The following is a 27,062-nucleotide window of genomic DNA, read 5'->3' as shown; positions in this document are numbered from 1 at the left end:
ACAAAAGGGACTAAGCTTCAAATCATTCTTCACTTTGATGGAAGACATCTTACATTAAAAATATTTAAAATGTAGACTTCCACAAGATTGGACAAATCAATTTGATAAGATTTGTTGAAAAAAGAGAAAGAGAGAGATTAGATCTTTGATTAACTTCCTTCTTTTTAAACGTTTGAGTTGATAGGAGATAAGCCATAATGTATATTAAATTAACACTCTCACTCACACCTAAATTTACAATTTGGCCCGATTGAACTCATCCAACTCCGAAGTTCGAGTTGTTTTGGAGATGGTGGGTTGTATGCACAAATTTCGTGAAGTTTTGTAATATAAGAAAAACAATAGAAAAATATATGAAATAAGATTTTTTTTAAAAAAATTAATTGTGGGGATACAATTTATATGTTAATATTATTTAAAAAGAATATTTTTTTATTTAATTTTTTTTTATTTTGAACATATTTTGAAAAATGACAACAAAAACGTTTTCTTAGTTTTGAAGATCAATTGAGGGCATTAAATGACTTATTCCTGAATGAATTTGTTAAATGAAGAAGATTGTGTGTAGTACTCTTGAGATTTCTTGAATTTGCAAAAGGATTTTGTGAAGTTCTTTTATTTTTTTATTTTCTTTGTAAACCCCATTTTCCTGTTTGAAGTCATTTTATTGATCGGTTCAAAGTCTCTTTCCCTTTCATTAAGGAAGTCACCATTATTTATAGGTGAATAAAATTTAGAATCTCTCAGATTTAGTGGCTTAATTCAAATAAATTTAGTTTCTTGATTTTGGTAACTTGTCTCGTTTATTTAGAAAATTTGCCAATGAGAGAATATTTATTTAATTTTTTTTTTTAACTTCAATCGAAAGATTTGTTTTCTTTAAAAGTTTGAGGATAAAAGAATTTTTGTTATTATTTTTATTCTCTTTTTCCTATATGACACCTTTTAAATATACGTCAGGTGTTACCTTTTAAATATATAATACGTGTCATATGTATACGATGCATCACTTGTTGAGACCAAATTTTGTTAAATTGGGAAGCTAAAATTTTGAAGACCAATTTAATAATAATTTAATTTATAAAAAAATTTGATGTCTACACTTAAAGGATTAGAGCCGAGTTTGGATTTGAAAAATACAAACCTTAATTTGTTTTATGTTTTGTAACTTTAAAATCAATATTTTTTTTATTAGGAGATTTCACTATAATCTTTTTATTTGATAGCTCGTGAAAACCCATAGAAACCCAAGTTGTCCACAGGTTTGGCACGAATTGAGGTTAGATTTGGCATGAATCGAATGCGTTTATGTGTTGGTTTGGCGTAATATTCTAATTCTCTCAAATCCTATACTATGAGTGGAAACATATATATAAGTGATAATTAAAAATTAAAAATAAATAAATAAATAATTTAAGAAAATTTCATATTGAGATATAAATTTTTCTAAAAATGTTGGAATACTAGAAGATAATTACATCTTGTAAATTAAACTAAGATAAAATAAAGAATATTTGGAAAGTAAGCAATTTTGAACTAATTTCCATCTTTATTATCAAAGTGATAATCTCTTTTGTTACTCTAATTCATTTTTTATGTTTTATTTTTTTTTTCTTTTTGGGTAGGCTTAATGTTTATTTTCTATTTTTAATCTTATTATTGAAATAATAATATTGATTTATTATTATATATAGATATACATGGTACAAAATATAAGTATTTTTAACCATTAGTATAACAAAACTAACTATAAACTAAAGTATAAATATGAAAATTGTGGGAAAAAGAAAATGGAAAAAAGAAAAGAAAACAGAAACTTGAATTATTTTGCGGTCTATAAATTTTATTGGTACCCGAAAATTTCGTTCAGATACACCTTGTTACAGGTATGCTCACTTTTCACTCGAAAGAAGTTAATTTTCTTCTCTTTACTTGTTTAACTAACGAGTTGAAGATCATCTTTTATACAAATTCTACTACTTATTTAAGAAATTTCTTTTATGTTTAATAAAATGTTTATGGTATCAATATTAATCCTTAAAAATTGTGATTTTAACTTTCAACTTCTGACTTTCTTTCACCTAAAGCAAAAATGGGAAAGCTGAACCAGACGAGGCCTTAGTGGAATGAACAATTTTATTCTCTTTCTCCCTTCTTTATTCTCCCTGGCTCAAAGGGTATGAAAGCAAATAGAGAACATGGCCCCTCACATTCTCATATCTCTGTGGTTCCTGTATGAGTGCCAAGTCATTTTGCCTTCAAAACTTCTGATTATGTGGGATAAGCACGTATACAGAAGCAAAGACACATGGACATGCACCACACTATAAACTAGTAAACAACAATGCTCAAATGTAGCCAAGCTAGGAAAAGTGGAACAGATTCATGAGGAAAAGCACTCTCCTTTACTATTTTAGGCTACACCAATGACGTTTAAAGGCAAACAAGAAGCCAAAATATGATAACAAGCAGTGCCACCCTCCCCACTCACCCTTTCGGATGCTTCCCACATCGCCCACCTATAAATAACCTGTAACCCCCCTTTCCATCACCCCCACAAGCACTAGTAATACTACGCACTAGCTAGCATTTCACCGAAGAAGAAGAAGAAACGAAAATGAAAGGTGGGGTGGTCATTGCAGTTATGGTGGTTGTTGCCACGGTTGCAGTCATGGTGCAGCCGGGCTATGCAGTCACCTGCGGACAAGTCGAAACCTCGCTCGCTCCTTGCATGCCCTACCTCACTGGTGGGGGTAACCCTGCAGCGCCCTGCTGCAATGGTGTCCAGAACTTGAAGCTCTTGACTCCCACCACGACCGACAGGAGAGATGCCTGCAGGTGCGTTAAGGCCGCCGCAAGCAAGTTCCAGAACATCAAGGAGGACGCGGCCAGCGCCCTCCCTACCAAGTGTGGAGTCCAGATCGGCATTCCTATTTCCATGACCACAAATTGTGACCAGTGAGTATTTAACTACCTTGATATATGTTGCTGGTTCGTTTCATTTTTTGAGGGGACGTAACTGATGATAAGGGTTTTTTTTTTGTATGTGGGTGCAGAATCCAGTAAGAAGGGAGGTTGAGAAATGAAGAATAAAGAGAGGAAGTATGGCGTCTTGCTAACTTCTCTACTCCCAGCTATATATATGGCTTTGTATATGGTAAAGGTTCTCATGAGAGAGCCATGATATAGACCTACCTATGTGTATCTGGTTTGGTGTAATGTTGAATAAAATCATGCTGTTCTCTCTCCCTCAGTTTAGAGACTTAGAAAAATAATAATGGGTTTCATATGGAATTTCACATTTGATTTTTTCTCCAGAAGATTCATAATACTGACATTAATTTCTCTAATTTTCTTCTTTTTGTGTCCACTCAAGGAGAAAATAAAGAAGAAAACTATATTCAAACAATTGAAGAACTAAATCATGACTTCTTCCATGAATGCAAACAAACATTTAGAGGACTTCGAGAAAGAAATCTTTTTGACTTTTCCAATATTAATAACCATGCATGCTGTATTGGTTTGACATGTACAATACTTTATAGCACCACATCTAATTCTCAAAAGTTTCCAAAACCAAATGCTTTTACAGCAGGTATAAATTGGAGTTTGCTGTGGCAAAGCCTCAAATCCATTTGTCTTTATATAGATTTATGAAGAGAGACAGTAGATACCACATATCATGTCATTACCTAAATTGGTTATAAGAAAAAGTCTTCATCACGTTTCTAAAAAAAAATAGATTTTTACATGAGAGATGTGGAGGGTGATTGTGATGTCTTAATGTCAAATGGAAAAATAAGTTCTAACACCGACAATCCCTACCTACGTTTACATGAGTATAATGTTATAGACTTCGTTTCGGACCAAGATTATGATCATTATTTGATGTCATAGCAAGTTTTGTCATTTTTGTAACAAAAGTTGTTGCCTACTACATTTTCATTTTTGGGGTTTTCGAATTTATATTTTTTCTAATTAAACAATTTAGAAAGAACAAATCTCTTGGTACACCACTAAAGTTTCTCATTCCTCCTTATTCTTCATTAATTTGTATAACTATCAAGGACGTTTTAACTGATATCTTTTATTCCAATAGGTTTTTTTCTAATTGCTTGATTCTTAGGATCAGTTATAACTTATCGAAAAAAAAAATTAAAAATTTTGCTTGATCTTTTGAATCTGAATCAACTTTTTCTTGTTCTGGAAATAACAAAAAGTCTTTTCAAATTAAAATTTGATAGTGATTCTATAGTAAATTAATTGATTAAGTTCAAAAAATAACTAATTTTTATTAATAATGATTTTCTATCAAACGTATCTTCAAATTCTCGATAAAAACCATGGTGGTATTCGTTTGGTTCCAACACTCAAAAATGAAATTAAAAAAAGGGAGAAGGTCTGCAAGGATCTATGAGATAGATGCTTGAGGCCCACAAGCATTACACATGGCAAAATAGAAACAATAAGATAAATAGGGCCCTTGTCCAACCTTATATACCACTCCCATCCATCACCCTTGTAGTAAGTGCTGCCCTTAAAGGATCTCACTGTTTTTAGAAAACCCATTATTAACTTTTAGTATTTGGGTGAAGGACCAAGAAATTTTACTATCAATCATGTAAAAAGTTTTGGATGGTTGGAGACCTTGTTTGATAGCTTGGCTTTTAGAGCTATGACTTGGCAAATGTCACCCTTACTTGACCCCAAGCATAAATCCACCTACATTTCGTCCCCATTTCCTTTTCATTTTTGAGAGTCACATCGAGTTTTTATTTTTCTTATTGTCTTTATCTCCTTCCAATATTCATCCTTCTTGTTTTCAATTATCAATCATTTCTTTATAGTGTCATTTTTGTTGCTCTTTTCCTTATTTTCCATCAATCCTTATACTTCTTTAATGTTCTAATATCAAAGACTTAAAAGTTGATTATGACTTTAGAAAAAATTTAGATTAAGATTGAAGTTTTATATATTGTTTTACGAGTTTTGATTTACTTATATAATATTATAATTTATTTTTATTTTTATAATTAAAGAATTTTTGATATAATAAAACAAACGACATAATCAATAATAATAATCGACCATGTTAAATCGTTTCTTGTTTTTTACTCATTTGATATGTATTTAATCCGTAATCATTCAATAAAAATAATATAAATATCAATCTATTATAATTTTGGAATAAGAATCAAATAACTCTCCCTAAATGATTATGGATGAATTTTGGGGTCCAAATAAGATTGACAGGACCACATAGCAACCCTAAATCTCTTTGACTTTGGTCAGACTAGACATCTGAAGAACTGGAGAAACTGTACGAGTATAACCGTAGAGGAACCGAAGCTCGATGTATTTTTATAGAAGCTTCCGTTCCCGTTTCCGTCCCAGTTTCAGTTCCCGTGTGGTGGCCTCTTAAATATAAAATCCACCGAAAATAATGGCGACTGTATATTAATTGAATGTAAACTTGAAGGATCAGAGGAAGCATTCGACTACTATCCGAAAGTGCTTCTTTACTAAAGTCAATTTCAGCTCTGTAAGCTTCCTTTTACTCTCTCTCGTTTCAGTTATTCTGTGCTTTGGAACCCCTCAATTTGTGAAGACCGGCTTCAAATCTGAATTACTTCAGCGGCTTCTAAGGTGGAGATCTGGGGTACCCAAGTGCTTAAAAGGGCTTAATTGTTGTTCCCATTTGTGGGTTTTGCGAGCCCCAGTTTGTGGGTGTTCAAAACCCTAGGAGTGTCTATTTAGGGGTTTGTTCTTTTAGCTGAAATGTGCTCAGTGGGCTTTGAATTAGGGTTTGGGGGAGGGAAGATCTGAAGCTTATGAAGCTGGGGAGAGTGAGTGCTTGTAGTGGAACTGGTTTTGGATGATAGGTTTTGAGGTTCTTGTAGCTGTTTCAGTGGGGGGTGGGGGGTGGTGGTGGTGGTGTTGGTGGTGGGGGTGAAACAGGGCTTCAAAAGGGAGCTGGGTACTGCAGATACAAAATATTAGTTTGTGGGTGTGAAGGGTTGTAGCAGCTCTTTGGGTTGTGAGAATGCTCAAAATGGGTTGTGGGTATTGCTGCAAGAAAATCTCAGTTTGTGGGTGTTGAGGGTTATTGAAGTTCTTTGAGTGGTGAAACTGCTTAAAAAGGGTGGTGGGTATTGCTGCAAAGCAGGTTCAAGGCTTTGAGGTGGTGAGGATTGTTGAAGTTTTTTGGGTGGTGAAAGTGCTTAAAAGGGGAGGGTATTGCAGAATCGGCTTTTCAGTTCCAATGTGTTAAGGTTTGTAGAAGGGTTTTGTGTGGTGAAGTGCTTAAAAGGAGAGAGGAGGGTGTTCCTCATTAGAGTTTCTGGTTTCTGTGTTTGTGTCGGGCAGTTGAAGTTCTTTTGTGTGTTGAAAGTTGCTTTGATTCTGAAGAATGAGGCTCTCTTCATCGGGTTTTGCTCATCAAACAGAAGAAGGCAAGCTTGCATTTGCCCAAAACTTGTTGTTTTTCTTGGAATTTTAAACTTTGCAGAACATTTGACTCACATGCTTTGATACATTGTCTTTCCTGAGAATATTTTCCTCTCACAATTCTCATATATGCATTCCCATATATGAAAAAATTGAACCTTGTGAGTGTATGAGTTGATATCATTGCTCACAGTGTGCAGAGCTTTCATTTGTTTGTGCGTCTGCATAGTTGTTGATGTGCAAGTTGAAAGCAGTTAGTTTGATGCATAGTTGGCCCAGTTCCTAAGCAAGTAGTACTTTTAACATGGTATCAGAGCTGCGTTTCCTAGATGTTCAAACCTCATTGGTTAATTTTCCCTCTATTTGTGTCCTTCTATTTGATGCAAATGTTTTCTGCTGTCCACGTGGGTTAGGGCCTCTCAGGCTGCACAGAGGTTTTAACTTGATGTATACTGTTGTTAGTTTGATGCATGTTGTTGGCTCAGTTCCTAAGTGATACTTTAAGATGGTGTCAGAGCTTTAGTTCCCGGAGGATTTAACCTTGGTGTCTATTTTATCCAACCTTTTTTTGTTCTGAAGAGTGTCAACTTGATGTGTATCATTAGCCCATTCTCGAAGAACTTAATAAGTGGTATTTTGACAAAAATTCTGCATTTGATGTGATTGAACAAGCCTATGGAAAAAAAAAAAAGAAATAAAAGAAAGAAGGTGAGAGAAAATAGTGAGATGACCAAACAGAAATTCTACCTACAAAACCACTGATGAGTTCCACAATTTTGCTGTTTTTGATTTGTTCCATAAATTGTTTATGCTTGTTTCGTATCACAATTTGTGCAAATTTATTCAAGTGTGGAATCTTGTACAGGGGAAAAGAAATGCTTGAATTCGGAGCTATGGCATGCATGTGCAGGCCCTCTTGTATCTCTGCCTGCTGTTGGAAGTCGTGTGGTGTACTTCCCCCAGGGTCACAGTGAACAGGTTTGAACTAAAAGTATCAAATATGTTGGTTTTTTGAACTAAAACTTTCGCTGTAATTACCACTTTCTAGTGCCATAAGAACATATGATACACTAAGTTTTTTCATTTGATGAGTAACTGGAAACTCTGGTTGCTTGATCGGTAACATAAGTACTAAGTTATAAACTGCATCTACTTCTAAGGAAGGAATTACATATGATTTGGGTTGAGGTTGAAATATGCTTTCTTTGTTTTGTTTGTTTTATCTTTATAACATGACTTTATCTATTGCTGAAATTTTGGCTATGTTTGGGAATTGTTTTTGAAAAAGGTTCTGAAAAATAGTTTTTGAGAACAATTTTTGAAAATTGTTCTCGGATGTTTTGTAGAACAAATGTTTGTTTGGGAACTTGAAATGTTTTTAGCTTATTTTTGATGTTTTTAAATATGTTTTCAAAATAACTTTTATATGTAATACTTTATTTTTAATAATTCTCCATATTTGTATAAATATTTTTTAAAACAATTTTAAAAAACTAAAAAATGTTTTTTGGAAACACTTTGTTTTCTGGTTGCCAAGTATGATTTCCTATTTTTTTGTTCTAGAAAATAGAAAACCATTTTTGAATACCAAACAGACTCTTTATCGCATTTTTTGTTTTATGTCAATAAAGAGGATCTTAACAAGTGTCCAAACTAATTTTTCTTTCTCAAATTAAAGAATTTTTTTTTCCCTAATCTGGTTTGGCCTCAAATTAGAGAGAAATAGCATAAGAACATGTATTATTGTTATTGTTGTTATTATTCTATTTCTCCAATGCTTGTATTGAAAATAAAATTTATAAATTAATGTTTTTCTATCTGATTTGATTTCTTGTTAAGAGAGAAGAGGTTATATGTTAGATTGCCTATCTTCTTAAAGGCGTGCATCCAGAGTTATCAATTTTGACCAATTGTTTGCACTTGATTTTCAGAATTTAGAAATGGGAAGAATTTTAGAATCTAGAATTGCTACAATGAATAGAAGGGGATTCCTAATCTGATACGTTTTTAATTAAGGGAGAGTACAACATTAATATAGGTGCACAATGAGCCTTTTTTGATGTGTGTCCATCCCCTTTTCGTCAATTTTAAAAAATTTAATAAGCAACCGCTTTCAAGCAAATGGGTAGTGCAGGCTTTGTACTTTTGCCTTATGAAATTCAAAATCTATATAGGTTTGGGTTTTTGGAGCTTTCAGTGGGTTGTTAATGTCACTGGTTATAGAACTTGTAACTAATCTCATTTGAAATGGTATTCACACATGCAAAAAACCAGTGAAAATTTAGTTGCAGTAAATGTTTTTTTGCTAGATTTTATTTTTCTGTGGATGCAGAATGTCATATAGACCATATTATCCACTTGATCTAAATTTAATGATCATCATTTGTAGACACTTTCTTTGTTGTTCTTTTTCCCAATAAATGCGCACATCCTGTATTTTTCCCCTTCAGATTTTGAGGGTGAAAAAGTAGGTGTCTGCTTTGGTCACAAGAATGTTGGCAGCTTTTCTCTTATTTGATGTTCCATTTTGAATCCATATTCTATTTTCTGAACAACTTACATATCTTATATAGATATCCATTTTAGTGTAATACTATATGCTACTAGTGTTTTAATAGTGCTCATTATTCCTAGCAGGTTGCTGCCTCAACCAACAAGGAAGTAGATGCTCATATCCCTAACTACCCTAGTTTGGCCCCTCAACTTATTTGTCAGCTTCATAATGTGACCATGCATGTAAGTATAGATCTATTTCAGTTAATTCTATATCTTCTTGCTGGCTGCTTCCTAAAGTATAAAAACTGGTGAAGTACAGGCAGATGTTGAGACAGATGAAGTATATGCTCAGATGACCTTGCAACCATTGAGTCCGGTACTTAGTTTTGTCTTATTTGGACACATGGAATTCCATATTTTGTGTTTCCTTCATTTATTGTTACTATATTTTCTGTAGCAAGAGCAAAAAGAAGTGTGCCTGCTACCAGCAGAATTGGGTTCCCCCAGCAAACAGCCAACCAACTATTTCTGCAAAACATTGACTGCAAGTGACACCAGTACTCATGGAGGATTCTCTGTTCCTCGCCGGGCTGCTGAAAAAGTGTTTCCTCCTCTTGTACGGAAGTTTTGGTTATACTCAATTTGGTTCATCAGTATTTAATGATATCATGATGGGCATGATCTAGTTTTTGACTTTTCATTCATTGTTGATACTTTGATCTGTATTCTCCTGTCAGGATTACACCCAGCAGCCTCCTGCTCAAGAATTGATTGCAAGGGATCTTCATGGTAATGAATGGAAATTCAGACATATATTTCGTGGTGAGTTTTCCCAAAATGAGTTTGTTCTTAAATCTACCTTGATGGCCAAGAAATGCTCTCATTCTTTGTTGTTCATTCTAAATTTTTAGTATGTCCTCTGATAATAGTATAATACCTGTCTCTCATCCTGTAAAAAGAAAAGAAAAGGAAAAAAGGGAAAAAAAATTTACTTTTCTCTTCAACGCTAGTGTTTACTGAGTTTTTCAATTGGGAAAAACTACCTTAGCTATGGGCGTGAAGTTAGGTTTGTGTTGTCTGCGCTATTCCATACTTTGGTTCTTAAATTTTGAATGAAGATTAATTTAATAACTGGACTATGAGCTAGTGGTACATGTAAAGATATATTGGATGTGCAGATCATGATGCAGATTGTGACAATAAAAATAGATTCTAGTTGGAACAGTGATGCAGCACAGGTGAAGATCAAGCGAGCACACATCAAAGATGGAACAGTGAATGCTTGGATCTTAGGCTGAAATTCCAGCAACAGGGAACCAAACTCCATGAGCTATGGGCTAAAACAACAAACTGAAAGAAGAAATAGTGGAAAAACAAGAAATACTAAAATTTGAAATTTATTAATCTCAAGGTCTCATCTGTTGTCTTATTGCATTATTATGCACATTGACTTAGTGTCCTCGCCCCATATGTTAATTCAACTTCAAGTTACTTTTCCATATGCAACTTAAAACTTAGTTTACTTGGACTCTAGTTATCCTGTAAAAGGGTTTAGGTCTGTCCCATTGCTAAGGCTAAGCCCATACTAATAAAAGCTCATAGTAATGAAGTTAGCAAAATTCCCTATATAAACTAAAATGTAAAGCCAATTGGCCCCCAAAATTTAAATGTTTTAAGTTAAAATTAAACTCTAATAACTCATTGCAATAGTAGTTTGAATGTGAACAGAAACTCTAGTCTTTCGGAGTATCCACTGCCATACTTGCTATGTTACCACTACAGTAATCACTTAAAAAAACTTTAGCCTATTAATTAGGTTAAAGGATCATTATGCTGTATTGATCCCATCAAAGCCCGTTCCAATTACTCTAGATGTTTTCCATTTCATCAGAAAATGGCCCCTAACTTTCTGATTAGATATGTTGGTTACCTAGTTTGGGACAAATAATTACACTAACTATATATTTTCATCCAAATAGTAATTCAGGACAAGTAAATTCTCTAAGGAAATGGTTATTTTTATTTTTAATGGTGGGGAGGCAATAGGGCTGCTTGGCTAGAGAATGTGTACCCTCTTTGGAAGCTGAAAATTAAGGCTTGGCTCCTAGCCAATTAAGAAGCTCTTTTGGTCTAAAGGATATTTGTGCATTATATGCAAAAGGAGTAATGGGGCTTTTGACCACCTTTTCTTACATTGCCCTTTCCCCTATAAAATATTTGTTTCATTCTTTTTAGCAGATCAGGGGTTTTCTTAGAGGTGAAAGGAGTAAAAAATTAAGAGTTTTTGTTTGAGTGGTATCAATTTGATCTATTGGTTGGAAAGAACTTTGGCATCTTTTGATATTACTATGATGAAGGGAGTCGATTAATTTCTTCATTATAGGGTTCGACTATCAAAGAATTTAAAGGCGTAACTGTTTGTGCATCATGAATGGAAGCATATGTGTGTACTTTTGGACTAGATTCCATATCTAGGAGGAGTTTTCACCTCCTTGTGTGGATGGAATTTGATTTTGACAGATGTTCTGAAGGAAATCTAAGTCAAATTCAAATTAGGTTTTCTTAGAAACCATTGTGGTGAAGTTAAGTTGGTGGCCTTACCAATGAACCTTTAAAAATATATTGTCTCTCTAAAAAATTATGAGGTTCAGTTGGCTTTCTCCAAGCTAGAGGGTTTGAAAATGTTACCAAGTTGTTTTGGAGGTGTTGAAAAAAGGTGTTCATGTGCGATGTGAAGCTTTTATTGGAAGGGGGGACTCCTGTACGAACATCAAGTGGGCTTTAGACAATATTTTGGATTCTTGTAGGTTAATTTGTTTGAGAGAAGCTAAGAAACTTCTATCTAGGATAAACATCAATTTCAAATATGTTCCAATATTGATGATTACAGGTGACTTTTTGGCGAAAAAAGGTGCATTGATGCATGAGAAATTTAGAGGCCATCTTTTGCCTTCATTAAATGAAGTTTTGTTGGTTTGCATCTTCCCTTGGTTTAGCTTTGATCTTGTGGCTTTTCTTCTTTGGTGTGGTTTCCCTTGTGAAGAACCGCTTGTTGTTTCTATTCTTCTTTGTTCATTCCATTTCCATTTAATTAACCTTTGTTTATTAGCAATTTGACTCTTTAGGTTCTTTTTGTGTGTGTGTGAGAGAGAGTTTTAGTCTTCCAAGAGTATTTTGGTTATTTTAAAGATTAGAGATGAATAACATTGGGATCAATTGTAGTTTGGCCATGGGATGGGAGTTGTTCCCTTTGGGATATATATTTTTTTTTTGATTGACAAAAAGAGCGCTAAAGGGATAAGTCACACCTTATCCATACAGGTAGCATACACAAAACATCACAACAAAGACACCAAAAGATATATACAATATCAGCCCACAAAAACCAAACTATCCATAAGAAAGAGTGTCTATGAAATCCATCATTGAGAGGTTCTCAATTCCCATTGAAGCATGCAATCACTCCGATAGGGATTTGATGGAGGACTCTTTTAACCTTTGATATGAGAAGTCTTCTTCATTTAAAATCCTTCGGTTATGCTATTTCCACACACACCAAGAAAAACAAAGGGGAGCTATATCCAACCCCTTAAATTTCCACTTGAAGAGATTTCTCATTGAAGTTGGCCACACCTGTTTTAGGCCAAAGACTGTTGAGAGAAACATTGATATAACTCTTATTTTTTCATAATGAATCAAGATATGATCAATTGATTCTTCATTTTCTTTACAAAGACCACTGTATTTGTTGATCATTGTCCATCATTAAAATATCTAGAGTTCAGATCTTTCTCTATACAACATTCCATGCAAAAAAGCACGTTTTTAGGAGGGATGGGGACGCCCCAAATATCTTGGACTGGGAATGCTATATTAGTCTCATCACATAAGGAGTAGTACAACTTTACATTGAAACTACCCCTCCTATCCTCTCTCCAAAGTGAAGTGTCCTCTCCTTGTACTGTCATAGGGTAAACAAGATCCAAATATTGGGTCACTTCCTCCAACTCCCTATCTTCGAAGGGCCTTCTAAATTGAACCATCCAATGGCCTTTGCTTCCTCTTCCCTCCCATAAGTTTGCAACTATAGTATTCGTGGAAGAGGATACTTTGAAAAGCATAGGGAAAACATCTATTAACCTATTCTCCCCTACTCATCTATCCCACTGATTTTTTTTTGTCTACCATTTCTGATTTGGATAGCTAATATAAGACTAAAGTCATCTCATCCTTTTTTAATGTCTTTCCATAGGCTCATAGTAAAGGACTCCCTCACTCCTTGGGTAATACACCTCCTTCCAACTTCCCGAATTTTCCATGGATAATCTTCCTCCACAAACTCTCTTGCTTAAAAGCAAACCTCCACAACCATTTGCATAGAAATGCTTAATTGAGTACCTCCAATCTTCTTTATCCCAACCTTCCGTACTTATAATCCTTACATAGATTTGACCAACTCACAAGATGTATCTTTCTTCTTTCTCCAAGATCTCCCCACAAAAAGTCTCTTTGAAAATTCCCAATCCTTTGGGAATTTTGTTGAGTTAATTTGGAATTTTGGAGATTTTGGCTTTGTTTGGAAAGTGTTTTAAAAAATAGTTCTGAAAAATAGCTTTTGAGAACTATTTTTAAAAATTGTTCTTCAATGTTTTGTGGAACAAAAGTTTGTTTTGGGAAGTGTGTTCAAAAATGGTTCTGAAAAATGGCTTTTGAGAATTGTTTTTGAAAATAGAATTCTCAATTTTTGAGAACAAAAGTCTATTTGGGAACTTGAAATGTTTTTAACGTGTTTTTTTATGTTTTAAAACATTTTTTAAAAATAACTTTTACTGTAGTCTTTATTTTCATTCTCCATATTTGTATAATTATTTTTAAAAACAATCCTCACAAAACAAGTAAAAACAACTAAAATATGTTCTAAAAAAAAAAAATCTTATTTTCTATTTTTAAGAACAGAAAACTGTTTTCCATTTTCTAGTTGCTAAACATGTTTTTCTGTTTTTTTATTTTTTATGCTTTAAAGAATAAAAAACTGTTTTAAAAAGCAATTGCCAAATAGGGCTTTTCTTTCCTGGAAATTGTTTTATTTTCTAACTCTAATTTATTTTCAATTTCCTTATGCAGGCCAGCCCAAGAGGCATCTTCTTACAACAGGATGGAGTGTGTTTGTAAGTGCAAAAAGACTTATTGCCGGCGATTCTGTCCTTTTTATCTGGTAGGCGTGTTCTTTATCATCCTATTAGTAAGCTCTAGTTGTTTTTTCATGTAATGGACTACTTGCATATAAAAGATAGGCATGCTCTATACTCTGGTTTTCATGTAATGGAGTAATTGCATCCAAATGAGTTATAGATTGGAGAACAAACATTTTGTGCGACACCAGTGGACACCTTAGGGAGCTTGGAACCCTGACACTCATCTGATGATGTTATCTGGGTTATTGAACCTTTTTCTGAGGACCAGCAGCACAAGTCGTCGTAAAATCTTGAGAATTTTTTTGATAAGTGTCTTAAAGTCTTCAGAATATAAGCTCTATACTTGGATTAAATCATATATTGGGTTGAGTTAGAGATAGGATCTCCTGGTTGGCATCAATTAGCAATTATTTCATCAATATCCACCATATACAATATTTAATAGGGACAACTTTTCCCCTTATCTAGTTTGATCATATAGAATGTGAGAAAAAAATCATCTGTTTAGATTCTCATTGTTCTTACTTAATGCCTTCAATTTTATCAGGAACGAAAAGAATCAATTACTCCTGGGTATTCGGCGAGCTAATCGTCCACAAACCATAATGCCTTCATCAGTTTTATCAAGTGATAGCATGCATATTGGCCTTCTTGCTGCAGCTGCCCATGCAGCTGCCACAAATAGCCGCTTTACTATATTTTACAATCCAAGGTTAGGAATGTGGTTGGGATAGGGATTTAAAATAAATGTTTATCTTATTAATTATTGCCTAAATTTCAGGGCTAGTCCATCAGAATTCGTCATACCTTTGGCAAAGTATGCCAAAGCAGTCTATCATACCCGTGTTTCTGTTGGTATGCGTTTCAGGATGCTGTTTGAGACGGAAGAGTCGAGTGTCCGTCGGTACGTCCCCTCAACTTCTTTTGTATATTTTGTGGTTATATTTGTTTGCATGGTAATTCAATATAGCCTTCAAATAGTCTGGTAATTAACACATTCAAAGGATAGTGGGGCATTTAAAACTAAACAATTGGCAAGTCCTCCTTGGTTTTCCTTTAGATAAGGATTCAAATATATTTTTATGCTTTTCCTTGATTGAGTTGCCCTTTTTTTTTTGCCTGCTGTGACCATGAAAGTTGTGATAAAATCAGTATCGTAGGGTAACAAAGAGTTAGCTTAGGGAAATTAAGAAGTGAAATTAGGAAATCGTGATTTTGTAAGAAAGGAGAGAATTAGACAATCCTGTAATCAAAGTGATTTGGTGTAATTAAGTTAGGAAAGTTTTTAATTTTGGTGCTAGGAATTTTTGTATGTATATGCGAGTCTCTATACAGGCTAGAGATTAAGGAAAAGAATTTCATACCTTGTATTCCTTCCATCTCTCTTCTTTTACACGGTATCAGAGCTTTAGGCTTGTAAATCTGGGAAGAGAAGATTTTTTTTTTCGACTTTCATTGTTGAGTTGAAGACTAGATTCAACCTTCATTGTTGACCTTAAAGTTTCCTCTTGTCTGAGTTGAGCCATTGCAGCAAACCCAGATCGTGAACGTAGCGCCAAAGCAATTGGAGTCATCATGTTGTCACACCACGCAAAGATCGTGTTGCGCCACTATTGCAAGAGAAATCACGTTGTCACCTTCATTTCCACCCTCGCACTGAGATCATGTCGCCACTTAGATTGTGTTGCCATCGTCTTTGGGCCATCCTCGGCATAACTTGCATAGCCTATACAGATCGCAAAAGGGACCCCTTGCTATAGCACCGTCGGCCTTGTCCTTGCCATTCTCACGCTTGGTTGTCTCCCCTTTGTCTTAGCCTCGTCTTCTTCCACTATGGGCCTCTTGCTTCACATTGCTAGAGACCTTTAGCCTTTCCTCATTGTGTCGGAGGTCTCAACCTCTAGGGTTATTGTTTTTCTAGTAGGAGTTTTTAACAAAGATCTGCATCTTGAAAGAAAGGTTCTAAGGCTTCAAAGGATTAGCCTCAAAGGATCACAAAGAGAGTTTTCTAGAAAGATTCAACGTGTTTTTTATTTTTTATTTTTTTATTTTCTTTATTTTTATATATATTCATCCCACAAACTACTACAGTCACCACTCAATCTGAAGGAGTCATAGTTAGTCACAACATAGGAGAATTGCAGAATATTAAAGCGGTATATAAACTTAATGGGGAGGACTATTTAAAATAGTCGCAACTTGTTTGTACCTTTTTGAAGGGAAAAGGAAAACTCAGTCATCTTTTGGGTACTGGATCAAGGGAAGGAGTTTGATGTCTATGATGAGCAAGGCTCAATGATTATGGCATGGTTGTGGTACTCCATGATGCCTGAAATCAATGAAACATGTATGTTCCTAATAACTGCAAAAGACATTTGGGATGTAGTTCACCAGACATACTTGAAGGCACTAGATGCAGCTCAAGTGTACGAAATAAAAGTTAGGATTGAAGTGGCTAAATAGGGAAATAAGACAGTCATGAAGTATGGTAATGTATTGAAAAATCTATGGTTAAGAACTTGATCACCATTGATACATTGAGACAAAATGTTCCAAGGATGCAGTAATCTTGAAAAGGATCGAGTCTATGATTTCTTAGTTGGTCTTAATGTTGAGTTTGATCAAGTTAGAGTTCAAATACTTAGCAAAGAGCTTCCAACTTTGAATGAGACTATCTCTATTTTCCAAGCAGAAGAAAGCAAGAGAAGTGTCATGCTTGAACCTCATAATATGGAAGGCTCGACTATGGTTGCTAACAAAGGCAGTGATTAGAAGGCTAGCACCACTGATAACAAAAGGACTAATTGGTTAAGGGCTTCAAATCTTGATAATAGGGATAATTTATGGTGCACTTACTGCCAGAAGGCTAGACATACACGAGAGAAATGTTGGAAACTTCATAGTAAGCCAATCACATCTATCAAAGAGTGGGTAGTAGATGGATAATGGGCAAGCACACTTATCTTCTATTAAGTCAATTGAAGAAAAATCCCTCAACAAAGTGGATTCAATCAGGAGGAAATTGAGAACTTTGTTGGGAACTCTTGAAAAACATTCAAGTACTTGCTCACTGGAAGTTTCAGGTAAGTTTTCTATTTCCATTGGATTAAAAGTCTTAGATAAAACCTTTGCCAATTCTTGGGTTATAGATTCAAGTGCCACTAATCATATGACTCATTCATCACATCAATTTAACAACTATAACCCTTGTCCAAGCAGTAAGAAAATAACCACAACAAATGGTTCATTAACCATTTTCGTAGGTGTAGATGTCCAAAGTAGTCCTACACTCACACTTAGAAATGTGTTTCATGTTCCAAGGTTGTCCACTAATCTTATCTCTATACAAAAGTTTATATGAGATTTGGGTTGTAATGTGGTTTTTTACCCTACTTACTGTGTATTTCAGGACCAGGACTTGGGGAAGATGATTGGACTTGCTAAGGAACGAAACATGTTATACTACCTTGAGATACCAAGCGAGTTATCTGTATCTTTTCTTTTTGAGCACCATTTTTTCAATAAAAGAAAAATCCGGCTTCATCATCATAGACTTGGACATCTATCATTTATAACTCTTAAGATCTTGTTTCCTTCTCTATTTAGGAAATTAGATGTTGAGAACTTCCTTTGTGATATTTGGGGCCCTTCCTCTGTCCCTAATATATCTAGGGCATATTGATTTGTGTCTTTCATCGATGATTGTAATAGGGTCTCTTAGATTTTCTTATTTAAACACAAATTTGATGTGAGTTTTGTTCTTCTAAATTTCCATAACATGATAAAAAATCAGTTTGGTGTCATTATCAAGAGGTTTCGGTCCGACACCAGAGATTATTTCAACTAAGTCCTGACTCTATACTTTCAACATGAGAGAATAATTCATGAGTCATCATTTTTTTTTTTATCAGAATTCACGAGTCATCATGTGTCAACACCTTGCAACAAAATGGAATTATTAAGAGGAAAAGTCGCCACCTCCTTGATACACCATGAGCTTTTTATTCCAAAAACATGTACCTAAATCTTATTGAGAGGAAGTTGTCTTAACTGCTCCACATCTCATAAACCGACTACTTTCCAGAGTCTTAGGTTCAAAATTGTCATGGAAATTCTCTCATTGTTTTATCCTAATATGAGAACCACAAACCATTTCATTCCTAAGATATTTGGGTGTGTGTCCTTTGTGGATGTTCATAGTCCAAACAAGGGAAAATTGGACTCAAGAACAGTCAAATGTATTTTTGTGGGATATTCTTTAACTCAAAAGGGATATAAATGTTACCATCCACTATCTAATTTTTTATTTTTTATTTTTGTCTTAGCGGATGTTGCTTTTAACAAAAGTGAGTTTTATTTTCCTGCTCCTCATTTTGGGAGGAGAATTCCATCGAGGAAGACAAGAATCGGGATTTCTATTTCATTGATCCCTTTCTCATTGACCCCCCTAAAGTCTCTTGTCTAGGGTTTGATCTAGTATTTGTACCCTCCTTTTCTAAACTTGAGTTGTCATCTATTGAGCCTACTCTTGAGAATTGAATAACTGACAAAGTGCACTCAAGGAAGAAAGTTGCATTCCCTAGACTTATACAAATCCAAGAATCTAAACCGGCTTCTAGAAATGAGGTAACGGTCTCTCATCCTTCCTTACAAACTAAGTCAGAACTTCAGTCTGAAAAACCAATAGATCAAAATCTCCCTATTGTCATTAGGAAGGGAATGAGGGAATGCACTAAACGTTCTTTGTATCCACTTTCCCATGTCGTGTCATTCAGAAAGTTGTCTCCATTCTATAAAAGTTTTCTTACAAGTTTGAAAAATATTCATATTCCTACCATTCTATATGAGGCTTTATCTAATGAAAATTGGAGACAAACCATTGATGCAGAAATGGAGGCCCTGGTGAAGAATAAAACTTGGGAGTTGATTGATTTGCCTGTAGAAAAAAGGCCATTGGGATGTAACTGGATCTATATTGTTAAGTATAGAGCATATGAGACATAAGAGATGTACAAAGTGAGATTTATGGCTAAAGGATACACTCAGACATATGGTGTGGATTATCTAGAGACATTTGCTCCAGCTACTAAGATGAACATAGTCTGAATTTTGTTATTATTGACAACAAATTATAATTGGGATCTACAACAGTTCGACGTCAAAAATGCATTTTTGAATGGAGATCTCAAGAAGAGATTTATATGACAGTCCCTCCTAGATTTGGCAGTGACCTAGCCACTAAAAGGTGTATAAATTGAAGAAAGCTTCATATGTGCTGAAATAATCTCTAAGGATGTGGTTTGGAAGGTTTGCTTAAGTAATGAAAAATATGGGATACAGATAAAGTCAAGAAGATCATATGTTGTTCATCAAATATTCGGATTTAGGGGGAGTTACAACTCTTTTGGTATACGTAGACGACATCATCATGATTAGAAATGATGAAAAGGAGAGATAGACGTTGAGGCAATGCTTGACCAAGGAATTTGAGATTAAAGGGTTAGGAAACTTGAAACACTTCCTAGGAATTGAGGTTGTACATTCTAAGCGGGGAATTTTTATTTCTCAACAGCAAATGTAATGGATCTTCTAAAGGAAATAAGGAAGTTGGCCTGTAAACCAACAAGCACACCAATAGATCCTAATCATAAGCTTGGGGAAGCTGAGAGGATGTTGTGGTAGATAGAGAGATGTATCAACAGTTGGTAAGAAGACTCATTTATCTCCTTCACATAAGACAGGATATAGCATATGTGCTGTGAGTGTGATTAGCTTTCTCATGCATAGTCCAAAAGAGGTTCATTTGTAAGCTGCTAACTGAGTGCTATAATACTTTAAGGGGTCTCCAAGAATAGACATCTTATTTAAATGAAGCTCAAGACTAGTATTTGAAGCATACATAAATGCAAACTATGTTGGATATGTGGTTGACAGAAGATCAACCATTGGGTATTGCACCTTTCTTGGTGGGAATCTAGTGACATGGAGAAGTAAGAAACAAAGTTTGGTGCCGAGGTCTAGTGCATAAGCAGAATTTCGCACAGTGGCCTAAGGAGTTTGTGAACTACTATGGTTGAAGATTGTTTTGGAAGATTTTAAGATTAAATGGGATGATTTAATGAGACTTTACTATGACAATAAATCTGCAATTAGTATTGCACATGATCCAGTGCAACACGATCGTATGAAACACATAGAAATAGACAAACATTTTATTAAGGAGAAACTAGATAGTGGATTGATCTATATTCCTTATGTATCTACTAACTGCTAACTTGTAGATTTACTCAAAAGGTTTAAGCAATACAAAGTTTTAAGCAAGTGTATCCAAACTGAGAATGGAAAACATTTATTTAGTTGAGGGGGAGTGTGGAAGAATGAAATTAGGAAAGTCTTGATTTTTTAATTGAGGAGAGAATTAGGCAATCCCGTAATCAAAGGGATCTAGTGTAATTAAGTTAGGAAAATTTCTAATTTTGTTGCTAGGAATTTTTGTATATATATGTGAGTCTCTATATAGGCTAGAGATTAAGGATATGAATTTCATACCTTGTATTTCTTCCATCTCTCTTCTTCTACAGAAACCCATGTGTGTGCGTGCGCTTATTTATTTATTTCCTACTGATCATATAATTAAATGGTTAGTGATTGACATTTGAAAGTCGTTGTATACTCCGTTTCAGAACTTAAGGGACTGTCTGGAAATTTTTTAATTTTTGGACCAGGCTGGAGCACATTCAAAGTGTTATCTGGTTTTAGTGGAATACAAGTTCAAGTTGATTTGAGAAAGTGGATCTTGATGCATAGATTCCCAAATGCAGCTGTACTTCTGTTTCTCTTGCCTAAGTTACTGAATATTCTGAAGCTGTAACCATGTCAGATTGTAAAAGACTGACTAAGTTATTTACCAACCTCCTCCCCCCCACAACAACAAAAAATTTGTTTTTCAACCTTCTAAGCAAAGCATAAATGACAGAACATGCTTGATGCTATGCTCTTTTATGGTTAATAATTATTCAATAGGTTTTCTGTTGTGAACTGGAAGTTGTGCATTTTTCAGATTCTCATTCTTTGGGTTGAAAAGAAAACTGTTACACATTTACAACTAGCATATATATGTCTCAATAGAGTAATGTATATGATCTTAATTCCATCATACATGTTATTGAGTAGCATACATTGTTCATGTTACTGTTTTGGTGTCCCCCAGGGTTCCATTTCGTTCATGCGCTTGCTTTTCCTATTGGTGAACTACATAGTTCTGGGGTAAAAAGGTTTTAGTTTCTTTATCATTTTTACTAACATTTTGTTGCTACTATGCATTGTACCAGCAGGACGATCTTCCCTAGTCATTTAAGTTTTCTTTCTTTTGATAGATGTTATCTGTAAAACATCTATTTTAAAATATACTGGTAGATGCTTTCCACTGGCACTAACATGGTACTTTTCAGGTACATGGGCACAATAACTGGCATTAGTGATTTAGATCCTGTTCGCTGGCCAAACTCACATTGGCGCTCTGTAAAGGTTTGTTCAGAGCATTTGGTGATTATATGGTCATAATTGCAGTCATGTGTTCCATGGAGATATTTAATTTTCAATGATGGAATATAAAGCATGTTCTTGTAAATTTCTCTATTAATGCCAGGTTGGTTGGGATGAATCCACTGCCGGGGAGAGGCAACCCAGAGTTTCCTTGTGGGAGATTGAGCCTTTAACAACATTCCCAATGTATCCATCCCCTTTCCCACTTAGACTGAAGCGACCATGGCCCTCTGCCCTACCTTCCTTCCACGGTATGCTTGTGTACCACCACCATTGAGGCTGGTGAATACACTATTTGCTTGAATTTTCACTTGAGACCAGTATTCATTTTTATTTTTATTTTATGTTTACATGATTCATTTGTTTCATCTAGCTCACAAAGATGGTGATATGAGCATAAATTCTCCACTCATGTGGCTCCGAGGAGACATTGGAGATCAGGGGATTCAGTCTTTAAATTTTCAGGGTTATGGACTTACACCCTGGATGCAACCAAGGCTTGATGCATCAATGCTTGGTTTACAATCTAACATGCAACAAGCTATAGCAGCTGCTTCGCTTCAGGAATTGAGAGCACTGGATCCTTCCAAACATCCTGCTCAGTCCCTTTTGCAGTTCCAGCAACCACAAAATGTTTCCAATAGTCCTGCTTCTGTCTTCCGGGGGCAGATGTTGCAGCAGACACAATCTCAACATGCTTTTCTTCAAAGCTTTCAAGAAAACCCACCCCAGGCTCAGGCTCAGGCTCAGGCTCAGGCTCATGCTCATGCTCATGCTCAGGCTCAGGCTCATGCTCAGGCTCAGGCTCAGGCTCATGCTCAGGCTCATGCTCAGGCTCAGGCTCATGCTCAGGCTCAGGCTCAGGCTCAGGCTCAGGCCCAGGCTCAGGCTCAGGCTCATGCTCAGGCTCAGGCTCAGGCCCAGCTTCTGCAACAACAGTTGCAGGGTCGGCAGGCGTTGAGTAATCAACAGCAGCAACAACAGCTTCAACAGCAGCAGCAGCAACAACACCATCAACAACAGCAGCAGCAACAACAACATCAACAACAGCAGCCACAACTTCAACAACCCCAGCAGCTGCATCGGCAGTTGTCTGATCAGCAACATATCCCAAAGGTCATATCTGCTCTATCTCAGCTTTCATCACCCACTCAATCTCTGCCTCCTTCCTTACAGACTATCCCTTCACCAATACAGCAGCAGATTTTTCCTGATTCTGTTGGGAACCCAATTACTACATCAGATGTTTCTACCATGCAGAGTCTTTTAGGTTCATTCTCCCAAGATGGAACATCCCATCTACTTAACTTGCATGGATCAAATCCTGTAATTTCTTCTTCTGCCTTCTTTCCCAAGCAAGTTGCGGTTGAACCTCCGCTTCCCTCTGGAACTACTCAATGTGTACTGCCCCAGGTGGAAGAGTTGGCAACACCGCCTTCAAATGCCTCTGAACTCTCCACCTTGTTGCCACCTTTTCCTGGTAGAGAGTACTCTGTGTACCAAGGTGTTGCTGATCCCCAAAACAATCTTCTGTTTGGGGTTAATATAGACTCTTCATCTCTTATGCTGCAAAATGGGATGTCAAATCTAAGAAGTATTGGCAGTGAGAATGATTCAGTGTCTATGCCATTTTCTACGCCTAATTTTGCAAATGCTCCAGGCACCGATTTTCCACTTAATTCAGACATGACAACTTCAAGTTGCATAGATGAATCAGGTTTCTTGCAGTCTTCTGAAAATTTGGAGCAAGTAAACCCACCAACCAGAACCTTTGTTAAGGTAAATGGAGCTGCTGCTATCTTTTGTGAGCATTTCTCTTTGTCTGAGCCACTAAACATTTGCATGTCCTGGAATTGCCCTGTGTTCTCTTTAAAGAAAACTTGGAGGATTCACATGTGATCAAATGATAATCATCTTTTGTCTTATTTCTTTTGTTTGTCCTCTGAATTGTTGCCTTTCTATCTTGCCGAATGCTTTAATTTAAAATGCATTTCACTTTTAGGCAATTGAATTGGTTTTTAGATTTGAGGGTACTTCAAGTTGGGGACCAGAGATGGTATACTTTACTGCTCTATGCTCATGATTTTCCAGGAGGATGGCTCCTAAAATCTGATAAATGGTTAACTATTGAGGCCTTATACATTGTTACTCCTGTTCTTTTTTCTCCTTCCTTGGTTTATCTCATATTTAGATTTTAACCAAACTGCATAATGTTCTGCTGTGTTTGTTTTCACTGCTAAATTGATGATTTGTGGATGGTTGACTATATGATCAACTTTCTTCTTCTAGCATTCCTTCTCATATGATGACCATTGCTTCATGTCTTGGTTCTATTTCCTAGGGCTACTTTTATTATGGTTTTTAAGTACAAAGTATAATTCTGGCAGGTTCACAAGTTAGGGTCCTTTGGGAGGTCACTGGATATCACCAAATTCAGCAGCTATGATGAGCTGCGTGGTGAGCTTGGCCGAATGTTTGGCCTTGAAGGCCGGTTGGAGGACCCTCTGAGATCAGGCTGGCAGCTTGTATTTGTTGACCGAGAGAATGATGTTCTTCTCCTTGGTGATGACCCTTGGCAGTAAGTCCCAAATTATATACCAACACTAATTGTCAAAATGGTTCTTCTGGATTTTTAAGTCTCTTCAAAGTTAATAACTCAAATCATTTTAACTTTTCTATTGGCTTAATCAACCATTATGTACTCATCTTTTAAAACTGCATGCATGTAAAGTGGATAGTCTATTTGTGGGTGGTGCTGACTCTGCATGCAGGAGCTGGTAAATCAATACATCAAAACTGTATGATCATATGTAATGAGTCATTCCATGGCCATTCCTAAGATTAGTTGAGTGCAATGCTAAATGCAGATGGGATTATGGTTTCATTCTTTTGCAGGGAGTTTGTCAATAATGTGTGGTATATCAAGATACTATCTCCGCTTGAAGTCCAGCAGATGGGCAAAGAAGGCATCAATGTCCCGAATCCCATCCCAAGCCACAGGATTTCCAATAGTGGCAACAGCTGTGATGACTACTGATGCTGCAGGACTGTTAAAAAAAACCAAGTGAAGAAGTGCAACCCCTCATCCCATCTGTGTAGGCTGTTGACAAACATTTTGGAATTTGGAAGGGAAACGCAAAAATGGCAGCTGATGAGTTTTTACCGCAATCTCTCTTGTTTGTATCACCCAAGACGTTATATCCACCCCTTGGTTGGGGGTGGGATAAGAGTGTGTGGGTAAGTGGTAAGCTTACCTTTAAATCTTGTATGTCAGCTTGTTACTGTAAATTATAATGTGATAATCTCGTCTTAAAAACATTATATTAAATACATACATGGGAACAATGTGTATCAATTAGGACAACCGAAATGATTATGATTATGATAGTTTTTAGTTTGATCTCTCATAGTATGATAAGATTGCTTACATTTTCAGGTCAGTTTACAGAATGCTAACACTCCCAACTCTCATGAACTTGGTGATCTTTCCTCCAGAGACATTTCATTACTTTGGAGATCGTATGAGATTTGTTTCATTGCTAAGTCAAGTGTGTGTGGTGGGTTTTAGAAAATTAAAAATTTTCAGTTGGGATGGAAAGGTTCTCTCATCCTTAATGGGCTAAATGAAAATAAAGGTTTCCTGATGCTCCTTATCTCTTTTGTTTCTGTGCTGCAAGTTGCTACTCTTCTTGTTACGTTCTTGATCCTGTTTGTATTTATTTATTTATTTGACAACTTTTTAAATTAAGCCCTGTTTCTATGTGGTTTGTGAGAATGCTAAGATTAAAAATTTGAACTTATATCGGAAAGATGCAGTTCACTCCTTAAAAGACCCAAGAGGATCTTGAAGCTTATTTGTTTTCCTATCTTACTAGTCTACTAGTATGTGACAGCGTGTTGGATTTTGTTGTAGGATGAGGGTTGGGTCAGGTGGCAAGGGTGGCAAAGGTGGAAGGAGGACAAATGATCTTTAGGTTCCAGGCTGTTCCAACTTTATGTGACCTTGTTGCAGCAAAATCTTTTCACCTTTCCATAAGAAATCCTACTTGTTCAAAGTAAGCTTCCTGGCCTGATATATGAGTGTAAAGAGTAACTTAAATGTTCAAGAATGAAGGTCTAGTTCTATTGGAAGAACTAGTCACCATCTTTGAATTTATTCTAATTCGTCTAGATAAAGAGTGTCTAGGTGGATGCTCTCATAGCTTCCTTCTTGAGGTGACTATGCTTATGTGTTAGGTTCTTTGCTTGCACGCTCTAAATCCCTTTTTTATACTTGAATTCAAGATTTTTAAAGTTTGGTTTACTACAAATTGAAATTACAAGATCGATGAAGGTATAATAGAATGATTTGTATTAATTTAGTAGGAAAATTATAATAACACTATATAACATTCGTATCACATTACATAAGACAAATCCTTGAAGAATGGTCTCTTGGTTGAATGTTTTGGAATTTGTCTTTTCCCGTTACTATTTCCTGACCATGAAACAATATTAATCGCTTAACACTTTATATCTAGAGTGTACGACTAATACTAGGGATGACAAAGGGGTAGGTTTGGGATGAGTTGTCCATTTTCCAACCTTGTTTCGTTTAATCAAAATAATTCCAATTCCCGTTCCATTAAAAATATTAAATTCTCATACTTGTCCTACCTTTCCTGTTTAACCTTTTAAAAAAATTATTTTTAATACATTAAAATAAATATATTTTATAAAATATTATAATTTTTTTTAAACTTATTTTATTGAAATTTATCTGTGTCTTAAATTCCCATCTCGTTTTCCTCAAGCTTCATGGACTACGTGGCCCTATTAAAATTTTAAATTAATTTTATCATAAACACCCTGCTAGCCCATCATAATTTTCTTTTCTTTTAACCTAAATTCCACCCTATTGCATCACCTTACCCACTGTCTTTCAGCCACATCATAGCCCTAGACCAGTTACGACACCCTTTGCATTCTACCGACTCTTCCTATCGGCTACGTTCTCCTCACTTTCCTTTCATGATTCCATCTACCATGTGGGTTCCAAAGAAAATCATATTTTTCTATTATAGGCATAAAGTTTAATCTTAGCTAGTTAGGGAAGGTTGTCTTTCTTGGTTGATGAATGACTTCCACTTTCTTGATGGATTCCCATTTAGTATTCCTTGTGAACTTAAACAATTGTGGGACATGTTCAATTTATTCTCTTATTGAATTATTTCTTCAAAATAATAACTCTTGTTGAAGAATTACAAGCATCCTAAAGAAATTTTAGGGTAATTTAAATAGATTTGAATAGTCTATTTATAGGAGGAATGTTTAAATGTTCCATGTGAGATGTTGATTAAGTCATAAATTGTGCTTTAATGGTATAATTAAAGAGTGTTT

General features: G+C 35.5%; 2 protein-coding genes across 2 annotated transcripts; both read left to right on the top strand.

The window, feature by feature from the left end:
* Positions 1–2,494: 2,494 nt before the first annotated feature.
* LOC100266074 (non-specific lipid-transfer protein A) lies at positions 2,495–3,253 on the top strand. The gene is made up of 2 exons (XM_002282756.4): positions 2,495–2,958; positions 3,057–3,253. The coding sequence occupies exons 1-2, from the start codon at positions 2,618–2,620 to the stop codon at positions 3,064–3,066; spliced, it is 351 nt and encodes a 116-aa protein (XP_002282792.1). The 5' UTR covers positions 2,495–2,617; the 3' UTR covers positions 3,067–3,253.
* A 1,941-nt stretch (positions 3,254–5,194) lies between these two features.
* On the top strand, positions 5,195–25,083 carry LOC100260866 (auxin response factor 6). The gene is made up of 14 exons (XM_019223627.2): positions 5,195–6,452; positions 7,313–7,425; positions 9,085–9,183; positions 9,263–9,319; positions 9,401–9,559; positions 9,681–9,765; positions 14,068–14,158; positions 14,686–14,850; positions 14,920–15,042; positions 21,590–21,665; positions 21,787–21,934; positions 22,057–23,462; positions 24,071–24,261; positions 24,579–25,083. The coding sequence occupies exons 1-14, from the start codon at positions 6,410–6,412 to the stop codon at positions 24,718–24,720; spliced, it is 2,898 nt and encodes a 965-aa protein (XP_019079172.1). The 5' UTR covers positions 5,195–6,409; the 3' UTR covers positions 24,721–25,083.
* The last annotated feature ends 1,979 nt before the right edge of the window (positions 25,084–27,062 follow it).

The sequence above is a fragment of the Vitis vinifera genome, chromosome 12, assembly GCF_030704535.1.
Source record: "Vitis vinifera cultivar Pinot Noir 40024 chromosome 12, ASM3070453v1".
NCBI lineage: Eukaryota > Viridiplantae > Streptophyta > Magnoliopsida > Vitales > Vitaceae > Vitis > Vitis vinifera.
This window is presented reverse-complemented; position numbering and strand designations above follow the sequence as displayed.